Genomic DNA, 12,057 nt, shown 5'->3' with positions numbered 1-12,057 from the left:
CTAGGTGATCTTCAAGGTCTTTTCCAACCTTGATTCTGTCATTCTGTTTTTAAGCGTATCATCTGGAAGTCTCTATGGGACAAATCTAATGATGTAAAGTTATTCTTTAATAAGATATATCAGATATTAAGTTCTGAAATATAGAAAGACAAGATTGATCAAGGATAGCAATATTTGAAATTATAATTCAATGTTCATAACTTCTGATTCACAATAATAATCTTGAAAATGTCATTGTATCTAAGTCATAAGGAAATTCAAAATTTGGTGCCAATTTTTTCATACATACATACACAAGTGTTTGTGTCTATAAAATATTTTTCCTCACAAAGTCCACATTGCAAATGTTTTTTTTCATAATTCTGAGGATTTGTGTGAGAGAAATGCATAAAGCCCCCTGCATGGTCTCTTCTTCTAAACTCCCTTTGTTCTGAATGCTAATGTAATAACTTCAGTAAGAAAATACACGTGAGCTACTTGTTTAGCAGGATGACAGCTGCTTATCATGGTTATTTTCTTCCTAGGTATTTCTACTAAGACACTTGTATATCATTTTCAGACTTAATGTAGAAATTATTCTGAGATTTAAGATTTACTATTTAATAAATGTGCAGAAATCTGGTAACATTTATGCTAAGAAATTGTCATTCTTGTAACCTTAACTACTGAACCTATTATTCACTGTTGTTGAAATAAATAAGTCCTGGTGTGCTACACTTAAATATGTGATATTTAAATGTAAGTAAAGTCATATCTTTGGAAAAGTGTCTGCAGTACATTATTAAGGTCCTTCTGTAGTATTCTATTAAGTTTAAGCAGAAAATGTTTATGCTGCATAGGAGCGCTTTTCTAGTTTCAATTGTCAGGTGGTTTCCCCCCTTAAATAGTATTCCTGTCATGAGTCCTATATACGTATGGTTGTTTCTTTATCCCCTTATCCCATCCCAACTTGTTGATTTGGACATTTGGATACTGCACTTTCCAAGTTCTTAAAATACTCTTGATGGCAGCCATTTATTCATTTTTAAAAGTACAACCAAAAGACTAGTTATTTGAGACAGAGTTCAGTGAAAAGTTCTGCATTTTTAAGTGTCTAGGCCAGGTTCATGGTTTAAAAATACAAAAATTTGAACTAAACCCTTTATATTTAGAAGTCCACCTAGAGAATACTACAGACTTTCACTTTCCAGTTTGCCTTTATAACAGTACCAGAATGCAGTAGTATTATACTGCAGAAGCAAATCATTTTGGTTTAAGAGCTAACTTCCCATATGGAGTAGTGGTAAGCTAGGTTTCTCGGCTGTTCTGTGTGATATTTTCTGATTGAGTGCAAACAGTTACCCTGTGTGTGTTTAAGGGTGGAGGAGAGATCTTTAGATGTAACTTGTGTATTAGGTGTGTCTTCAGACTTATAGGGAGGAAAGAGAATAGGCATATCAGTTCAGCGTGTATGTCTGATACAGATACTTTTATAATTACATAGTAGTTGGAAACCATATCCAAGATCCGAATGTGGTAGTAGTATTATATAGTTAGTAGTGTAGGCAGAAGAGTCCTAATCACTGAAAGCCACTGTCTCTCAATGCTCTGAACATACACACGTATGTTGAGACTGCATAGTGTAAGAACAAGAGAGATAACATTCCCATATATTGGTGGATTCCAGTCCTAGCTGTGAAATGGGCAAGCTGCTTGAATTCAACACCCTGGTCTGTCCGTCTATAAAGCTAGGAATAAACCCAGATCTGTCCTCTGGAGAAGATTGGAGCCCTGGGTCTGTTTGGCCAGAATGTGCAGTTGCCTGCTGTTCCGCTGCCCTGGGTGCTATAGTGATATAGCATGACATCTATCTAGAGATACAAGCGTGTATGTGAGCTAAGACAACTGATCAGCATCTCTCAGAATACTTTGGGGAAGATGGCATCAAACATTGAACAACTAAGCCTCCAGTTCTGTAAATGGTCACTTACTAGACATTGATGAGGAGTGTGCATTAGTCATGTAATTGAACAGGGGCAGCTGAGGAAGAGCTCAGTGTGAGGTTTCTTAACTCTAGCAATTTAACTTACAGGGAGCTGTACCTCAAGTACAACTTGGTGCGTTACTGAGCGAAGTGAATGAATGCTACCTCAAACATTAAACATTAAAAATTCTACTTTGGTTATCTGAGGAAACACAAAGTATGGCGATAAGGATGAAAGTGAGGAAAAATATAATGAAAACGGTGGAAAACTAGTCAAATACTGTGCTCTTAGCATCCTTAAATATTTATCCTCTTATCAGTGTGGGCATGATGTTGACTATGCATACATAGCCAGGACTAATTACTGAGAAGACTTTCATGGAAATTATTGTGATCAAAGCTGAAGTGAAAAATCAGTTTGGTGTACTAATTTCAGGTGGATTGATTTAGTTTTCTACCTTTCCTATAGGCCAGATTATCAAATTTCATGGGAGGCTTTTTTTCCTGAGACTTTGCATATATTTATGCTAACATACATTTCATTCAAATGAGCCGTTTTACAGCATACACAGAACGGAGTTATCGGAGTCAAATGACCTGTCTTCATTTGCCATTCAAATCAGTCTTGTTACTGCAAACTTCCTTATGAGTTATTTTAAAAATTAATCCAGATGAAAATGCCACTAGGGTAAAAACTGGTCCTGATGAAAACAAACTAAAAATAGCAACTAATACCTTAGTAATAAAAATTATTTTCAAAGGCCTAGTAGTTTCACTCTCTTTTTCAATTCCCCACTGTTTTTTTTGGGTTTTTGGTTTTTTTTTTTTTGGGAGGGGGTGTTTATTGTGGTTTTTTTTATTCCTTAATCAGAATATGATGTGGTACTAAAGCTCTACAATAATAGATTTGTCTTTATCAGATGCACTGTGATTTGCTAATGAAAATGAAAACATAAAGTAATGTTGATTGACATCAGCTATGTTACAATCTTTTCTATATGCTGAGTTAGATCTTGGAGCAAACCCTTACTTGACTGAAACCAGCTAAACTTAAATACACTTAAATCTACTGACCTTCTTTGCATATTGATTTTAGGATTTACTTCCAGGTCTTTGTGGATTTTCCAGTATTCCAGGCTTTAATGAAAGTCAGTGTGTTCTTTGAATGCTTAATTCTGCCATTCAAACTACCTGAATAACACTGTTCCACATAATGCCTACAGTCATTTAAAGTGTGCAAGTAAGTTGCAGGGTCTTCAGGCAGAGGCTGACAACTGGAGTACTATCTTTTTCTAAACTGATTAAGTTTGACAAAATTTTCCACTGAAATTATGAGACTTTGGCAAATAAATTTATTTTGGTCAGCAATATTTTAAATACTTCTATAGGAAGTCAGTTCAGTTTCATTTAACATATACTGTACTTCAAAAAGTTTTAACTTATGAGTATTAGTTCTCATTTAAACATTGTTAAAATCAGATTGTGACAGTAATCTTTTATACATAGCATTTTTCCTTTCAACAGTAAACCTTGCTTTATTTTTTAATAAATTTTGGTAAAATTGCATTCTTTCGGTAAATAGGAAAGACTCTTGAATTATAATTTCTTATTTCTTTGGAGAATCAAGAATCTCACTTTTAAAAAATTCATTCCACAGGATAATTAAGCTGTTAACCAAATTACTGAAATCAGGGTCTGTATTTTGCTTAGGAATCCTTAAAACACTGTTATCATGTTAAGGTTATTTTGGTGAGAGCCAAAAAAAAAAAAAGTAGTCTTGAAAGTATGGCATTATAGTGGCTGAAAAAGAAAATAGTTACTTATGAGGTATGTTAGAACCTTGGAACCAGCATAAATAATAAAACAGGGTTAGTTTGAAGCTGTGATCAAACTTTATGTCAGCACCTCTCCAAATGCACTCTATAGAATTTTTGATAATGAACTAGTGTTGAAAAGAACACTTCTAAAAATCTTTGATGCTGACACGTAATTGTTGCAGTTAACGGTAAAAGTATCTTTCTAGTGCTTATGTGATAGCTTGCTGATGCTTTTTGGTTTTAAACATCATTCTCATCAGTAAAACACAGATGAGTTGAAATGTTGGCTAAGATAAATCTGTGTATGTCAAGATTTATGGATTTCTGCCAGTGACTGTTGCATATAAACACTGTTATCTTTTCTGGTTAATACATAAATCGTGCATTTACCTAGACTGCTTTATGTCGTAGGTATCATTAATAAATATAAATAATAGTACTTCGTGACTGTGGACTTCACTCTGACCTAGTGATATGATAACTAGTTCTTTCTTTTAGGCACAAGGACCTGCAATGGCTTACAAGAAGCACTATGTGTGCTTTCAAGTAGTCTTCTTACAGCCAGGGTATTTTGGCATTACTTGTAAAATGCAGGATATAAAGAACCACGCTGATAGACTTTGAACAAATGCTGCACATATATATGATTATTCTCTTGGCAAATCCAACATCTCAGCAGTGGATGTCTAACTGCATCTTTATTGCAATTTATGGCCCTTTCCTGAACATTACAGCTATCCTTCAGATCTGTCCTGCAGTCCATCACAGCACAGAGCCAGCTATATTCTGCTATAGTTAATGCTGAATAGAACTTCACATAAAACATATTTCTGTGATCTGCCTTCTAAATCATAGTCATCTTCTGTTACAGTTAGTCTCATGTCAGAGAGCAAGTGGGCTAAAAATGAACAGAATGTAACTTGCTGAAGAGTCAAGGCCACCATTATGAAGCCTAACAGACTGTCTTAATAATAGAAAATGAAATGTAAGGTTTAGTTTCTATGAATTTGAGTACCCAACGAGCTTTTTTGAGAAAAGTATGAAAAGGGCATTTTGGTGGTTTGTGGCTCTTACTAGAAATCAATTCACATATAACCAGGTACCTTTGCAATGACTGTCAAAGTAAAAAGGAATGTAAATAATCATTAAAGGTCCAAGCGGAATGATGGAGACATGTGAAGAAAATGTAAGATGTTGTCCTCTTCTGTCGTCTAAGCATGGCTCTCTTTAATAGAGCCATCTGTTCTATAGGAAGAATTAAATGGTTATAAACTAAGTCCCTCGGTGTTGCTTCTCCTTTTCATCGCTTAGTTTCGAGTAATTGCGTATTCTACCAATGAGAATATCCAAATCCAATGACCTTCCCCATCTGTATATACTTATACAATATTGACCATCCAAATACATAAATCTCAGTACAACCTTTTTGACAAGGTATATTGTTATACAGGAGGGGCAACATTTTTAAAAAGAAACAACTTTCTGATGTATTTGGGTGGTTTGGGTATTATTTTCTTTTCCTTACCCTTTAGAAGTTGTAATCTGATGTGTGGCATTCTTTTGCTTGGTTTTGTGTAGTGGGTTTGGTCTTTGTTTGTTGGCTTGGGGTTTTATGGAGGTGGAATATTTACTAATTTTAAAATCATACTTACTGGAAGTTATGCTACAGGAAAAAAAAAAAAATCTTTCTTTCAAGAATAGCATAAGAATTACACATATGTGTAGTAGTTACATTTGTTCTAGTCCAGGAAGCATCACTGTCAGCAAACAGCTGGTGACAGTAAGTAGTGGTTTTGGTAGGTGGTTTCCTTAATTTACCAGCTGAAAGAAGCTACATAATAACAATGGGCTGCCTTTGTTGTACTACTTATTATAAATAGGAAACAGAATTTTCCTGAATTCTATTGCTGAAGGGGATTTTTTTTTTTTTTTTCCTCACAAAACATTAGAATATATACTTAGGCTTTTCTGACACTAGGTAATGAGCACTATTTTCTTCAAACCTTAACATTCTTGCGATGCAGCTGTCCTTTTTGCAGTGTGCATATATGTTCTACCAGTGAACTGCTTATTAAAAAGTTTCTAAAAGTATTACTTTTTTCAAATGGCTTCTCAGTAAATTCACTGTCACAATGTTTTAGGAAGAAATGGCTGAATTAAAATTTAAATCTTATTTTTTTAAGAGAGCATCCAAAACTTGATTGTTTATTCACAACTACATAACAGTTAATATTTTTCAAATGGAACTGTAGTAGCTATGAATTTTTATGGTTTCTTTGCAACACTTCTTCAGTGTGGTAGCTGTACAATAAATTGGTAAATATTGATTTCAAAGTGACATTTATAAAGTGGAAATGCAAGCTAAACTGCAAATATATGTAAATCAACATTATAACCTACAGCAGTATTTGATATGCATAATTATTCTTTCTGAAAAGCAGCAAAGATAACTGTACTTTTTTAAACATAGAATTTGCAGGTCTAAACTTTTTTTTCTTTTTTTGTTGCTTTTGTTTATTGCAAAGCTGACATGTTTCTGCTTGTAGGGATACCTTTCTCAGGGTGTGACTTTCTCTTGGGAAATGAGAAATCATTCAGTTAATTTGTCCCCAGAGCTGAAAATGCCATGCTATGGGAACAACAGAGGAATGTGTCCCTTTTCCCGCTTTTTCAACAAAACATGAAAGATCAGATCCTACCAACTTCAGTAACTTAAACATTTTTCATGAAATATTCTCATCTATTAGGAGAAACTGAATTGCAAGTCCATTATTTTTTTTTAAAGAGTAATTTTTTTTCTCAAATATGTAAACAACTCAATATTGAAAATGGTTAGGTTAAGCACTGATACTACATGCTGTTCAATTAGGATGCTGAAGATGCAGTGCTTTCAAAAACGGAAAGTTGTTTATATTTTCTTGCTTGTATCAGTCTGCATTTTCAAAATCATGTGGTGTTTTATCTCTATATTTAACAGCAGCAATCATTTTGGATGTGCAGATAGATATGAAGTTGGAGTTGTATTTGTGGATGTTGTTGTTTTGCAATATTGTAAGCATATGTCACCCAGGATAATACTGAATTGCTTTCTCGAGTTTGTCTCTTGGTATAGTAGACTGGTTTTACAAACTTTTTCAGCTAATGGATGAAAAAAGGATAATTTCAGATTTTCTTTTGCATCATATTATGTTTCAGAATTCTTTCTTATAAGAGGTTTTGTTTTCTGGAAATAATGCCGTAGAAGATATGTCCTCTCGCTTTGCAGGAAAAAGTTTCCAGTGAAGGAAAACAACCTAATTCCAGCCAGTTAAATTTTGTCATTGTTCAGATTTATTGTATGTTTTAAGCAATATAAATATTTTAAATTAACTAGTTATTGTCACATGAAAATACTGCTTCATTATGCTGTTAGATTTTATGCTAGAACCCATGATGGCTGAATGGCCCAAATGGATGGAAGTGTATGCTGACTCAAACTTTTCAGTATGCTTATACAATTATTTTCTTGTCTCTCCAGCTGTAAGCACAAGGTGTACTTGGAAAAGCTACCAAATACTAGCATAATTATCCCATTTCATAACGAAGGCTGGACTTCACTTTTGCGAACCATACACAGTATTATCAACCGCACTCCAGACAGCCTGATAGCAGAAATTATTCTTGTGGATGACTTCAGTGACAGAGGTAAGGCCCAACCAGTTTTGTTTTAACGTGAACTTTATAATGAAGTGTGGCCCATATAAAAAATAAAGGGGAACAAAAAGTGAGGAAACTGTAACTGCTGGACTGCTTGCCTTGGAGTACTGGTTGATTGTTAGCTGGAATAAACATGTATAAGTGGCCTTTGTTTTACTTAGCATGAATACTGAAGTTCATTGGCCCTTAATATAGCATTTTAAATATATTATTTCTGAAATACTGCAAATTTTAGTGTTCCAACATCTTTTTACTTCGGCTTCAATTTTACTCAGAAAACCTATTAACTTTGACCATTTTGGATGCAACTCATTAGACTTTAATCCTGGAATATTATTGTATTAGATAGCTTCATATACTAGTACAAAATATCCATACAGAGAAATTAGACTCTTGAATGGAATGTGAAAAACTGCTTCAGAATAGTTAATCAAAGTTTACGTCATCTATCTATAGCAAAATTAAGAAAGCTGCAATCACTTTGACTTCTGCCATCATTACTTCTTGAATGTAACACAAGAAATTAATGCTCTAAGTTCTTTAAATGAAACTTAACGATTCCTTCAGTAAAATTAATCTGTAATAATGATGTGGAACTGGGAAATAGTTTTTCTTTTCAAATTTCAGTATATATTTTATTACTTCAAGCACGAAGAGCTTTGACATTGGTGTTTGGGGCTTTTTTTGGTTGTTGAAACATCAGTTAACTACTGTGTATGTGAGCCTTGTTCTGAGTGGGTTGATAGACAGTGAAAGAGAGGATTGTGGTCTTTGCTAATGTTTTAGGTAAAAACTTTCTCGGCTATGAACTTACAGGAGCAGATTTCTGACCTACTATTGTGAGAAGCCCCTGGGTGAATGCGAACAATCTTAGTAGAGCACTGCAGTAGAATCATTTTTGTAGGAATTTAAACTTGGTATTTCAAGGGTTAGAAAGATTAATGCTGCAGACATCTATCTTATTCTTTCATATCTGTTGCTTTAGTTGCAATATGTCCTTTGATGAACTGCCTCTCTATCTGTAATGCAATTTAAGTGAAATTATGAAGTGAGCACAGTTCTGGCTATTCTATATTTAAAAAAAATCTAGACCATGGGTGAAAGTTTTCAAAACAACAAGTGTAAAGTAACACATCAATTTTTCTGCAGGCTAACAATTTCCTAGTAGAAAACAACTTACATGGAAGTGTTGGTTTTATGAAGTGTCTGACAAGTAAAAATCCTTCTTATACTGAGAGAGCAGCAACTGAGACTATGCTTGCTCAATATGGTGATGCTGTAGGATTTTTTTTATGAAGATCATACCGACTGTTGTTGATATACTTCTAAATGCCTTAATGTTTTAGAAAGCTTATTTCCCAGTTCTTAGAAAAAGAGTTAATGCCAGTAAGCAGGAAATATTGTAACTTCTGTTGCTCTTTCTTGACTGCCCTAGCTTAGGTTCTGCTGATGACTGGGAGTAAATATTATCTGTAACATGTATTCCTATAACACTATAAAAATCTCCTGAATCTTCTTAATTTCTAGTTATATAAATTTATCTAATGTTTCAGTGGAACAAGTGGTTTTCAGATGGAAGCAATGTTTCATGTAGTGTAGAAGTACTTAACATGTGTCTGGTTTAAAAATCTGAAAGAAATCTATTAAGACCACCTGTATGGACCTTGGCCTAGAACTGTTGTACTACTAGGAAGATCTGCTTATCTGGTATTTGGTATTATCAAATTAAAGACTAGAAATGTGTTTTCAAGTGGTTGCTGGTTTTGAACTTGGAGCATGTTTGGTACTATATGTTTTGAGAAGAGCAAATGTATAAGAACAGTCTTCTGGCATCTCTGAATGCAGTAACACTGAATTTCAAGTCAGGTGAATCACTTTGGTGCATCTGAAGCAGATTTAATCTTATATTTGTGATCCTCTAAACTGGATTTAACTGAGGCTGTATCATGTTTTCTTGTGCCCTTCTTGCTTTTTCATGAGATGTCCACATGTAATACTGTTGGGGTTTTTTATATTGAAAAAATGCTGACTGGTATCAATCCTACTTCCCTCACAGTTCATGAAGTAATCTTTTTTTACAAGTGATTGGATAGATGCCTACCTTACTGTTGTTAGTCCTTCATCCTTTAGTTGCTTTTTCCTAGGCTGATGAGAGCAGTAAAACTGTATGAAAGACACTGAAGACAGATGAGGTCAAAAATTATATGTGTGTTCTATCAGTGTCAAAACTGATAGAATCATTGCATGCAAAGTTTACTGCTGTGTTAAAGCAGTATAGTGATTAGTGATAAATCTGTGACCCCTTTTCTCATTGTATAATTTCTCCATGAAGATTCATATGTCAAATAGCTGATAAAAGTCTATTATATTTTGTGAAATCAGTTATATACTATTTAAGTTGATATTGTGTATGCTATACCTGTTCTGCAACATATTATAGAGAGTTTTCTGCTAAGCACCTAAACATCATTTTTAGGCAATTGAAAGTGAGAATGGGATATTTCAATACCACTGTTATTTTTAAAGTAGTGATTAAATGACAAATGTTTTTTCTCTAGGGTGTTCTACTAATCAAACTTCTCATTTTTACAAAAGTCTAAGAAGTTGTTGTGAAAAGCCAGTCCCTGGCTTTTTTAGAGTAGATGAGAAAAAGCAGAAACTTGAAAGCTGTGTAAAATATGGATAAAAATGATGGAGCTTTTTTGTTTTCTTAACTAATGCAAATATAAATACTGAAATGCATGTAAAGAACTTTTGATAACAGATGATGAAAATATTTTAGTGAACAGCCAGATACCCAGCACGTTGCTGGTTTGACTGCAGATTTACTTGTGTGCCTTTTGTTTTATTCATTTTCACTTCTTAGGCCTTTGTTATCAAAACCAAAAACTTTAGATAGTTCATACATAATATTCACCATAAATTATGACATTCAAATGTTATAAAAGAAAAAGGACAGCTGCATCTTTATAAATATCAATATAATGCAAACTAGAGACTTGGTATTAAGAGGGAGGTAAGCAATGTTACAAAATTTGGAAGTGCGATATTTGGTTATGGACAAATCTAACATATTAAAAAATACATTAATGTAAAAGTCACCTGTGACAGAAGGAAATGTAGATTTAAATTTAGGTATCCAAAGTTGCAAAATATGTTTGTTCATATAATAATGAAGGAATAGGATGAAGGAAATTGTGCAACTCTTTGTTTCAACAGAACACTTATTTGTAAACACAAATTCCCAAATAGTGGTGCACTGGTAAGATGAAAGGAAATGGAATCGAGAGTTTCTAGAAGTTTTAACACAAGCAATATATTGTCTCTTGACAAGCTCTATATAACAGAGTCAAGTATTAGACTTCTACTTAGCTTGCCTAAGAAAGCTATTAATAAGGGAACTGTCTATGCTGTGTGCTGTCAGACGCTTAAATTTAAGAATGTGTATACTCTTCCCAACTGATTTAGGAGTCAGGCATTCACTAGAAACTTCCACTAAACAACTCAGTTCTAGGTCCAATATCATATCTTTTTCACTAAAGTTTAGTGGTATATATAGCTCTGCATACTAAGCTTTGCAGAATATTTCTGATATTGTGATGGATTTTGGGTTGCAGTTCCCATAACTGATTCATGCAAACCCTATATTCCAAATTCTCTGTAAGTTAAAGACCTACCAGTTTCAGTAAGTGTCACCTGCAATGGAAGATGAACACCTTTAAATTGGAGGTACCAACATACCTCTGTGTCAAGTGTCTCTGCAGTGTCTTTGTGTGCAGCTCTGGTATTGTAAGCCTAGTTTCTGGGAAAATGAGACTTGTGGAAAGTAATTTTTTTCTGGGAGGGATTTTGAAATGGGGCGGCAGTGGTTTGCAGGTTTATTTGAGGATGTGGTGTTTACTGTTGGCATAGTTTGCTCTGAAGTTAGTCTGTTGAGAGACAGATCTCTGAAAACATAGCAAGAAGCAGAATGTGGCAACAGTTTTAGATAAAAGGGCAAAATGAAAAAGGAAGCGGGTTTTTGTTGGCTCTGTTACAGAACAGCTTTCATTTACAAAGGATTACTAAAAATACTAATTAATGTTTTAACTTTGGGTAAACATAGATTTTCATAATTAATTAGTCAAACAGTTCATGTAGGTTGCTGGCACATCATAGTTTTGCACATCAGCCTTTATTCCTTCTGTGGTTTAAGGAGTTTATTAGCATAGTCAGACCTGTGACTTATTACTAATGCCAAATGTGCCCATGCATGTAAAATTAACTTACCAATCATTTTTACCTTACCACATAGTTGTCTAACTGGTACAGCACCTATTATTTAAAAAAAAAAAAAAAAAAAAAAAAAAACAGCCAGCAATAAATTTATTAGCAGTAACAAATATTGGGCAGATTTTAATTTGAAAAAAATTGATCAGATTTGCCAAGGGGGGAAAAAAAAAAATAAAATCAAAATTTAGCGGTCAACATCTTGCAGGACAGAATTACTTTCTGCCTAACTAACCAAATGGCCTGCTAAATCCTTTTTGGCCTTATAGAGGTTGTCTGATTTTAATCTTTTAAAACTGTAATTCTGTAAAT

At 33.9% G+C, this 12,057-nt stretch overlaps 1 protein-coding gene across 1 annotated transcript in view; it reads left to right on the top strand.

Annotated features, from left to right (window-relative positions):
• Positions 1-12,057, top strand: part of GALNTL6 (polypeptide N-acetylgalactosaminyltransferase like 6) — a 315,463-nt gene that overhangs the window by 42,561 nt on the left and 260,845 nt on the right. Inside the window, exon 4 of the mRNA XM_026847007.1 lies at positions 7,298-7,464. Coding sequence (XP_026702808.1) covers positions 7,298-7,464 — 167 coding nt within the window. The remainder of the gene's footprint in view (positions 1-7,297; positions 7,465-12,057) is intronic.

The sequence above is a fragment of the Athene cunicularia genome, assembly GCF_003259725.1.
Source record: "Athene cunicularia isolate RWA chromosome 4 unlocalized genomic scaffold, athCun1 chr4_part1, whole genome shotgun sequence".
NCBI lineage: Eukaryota > Metazoa > Chordata > Aves > Strigiformes > Strigidae > Athene > Athene cunicularia.
The sequence above is the reverse complement of the archived record's forward strand: the minus strand, read 5'-3'. Positions and strand labels throughout refer to the sequence as shown.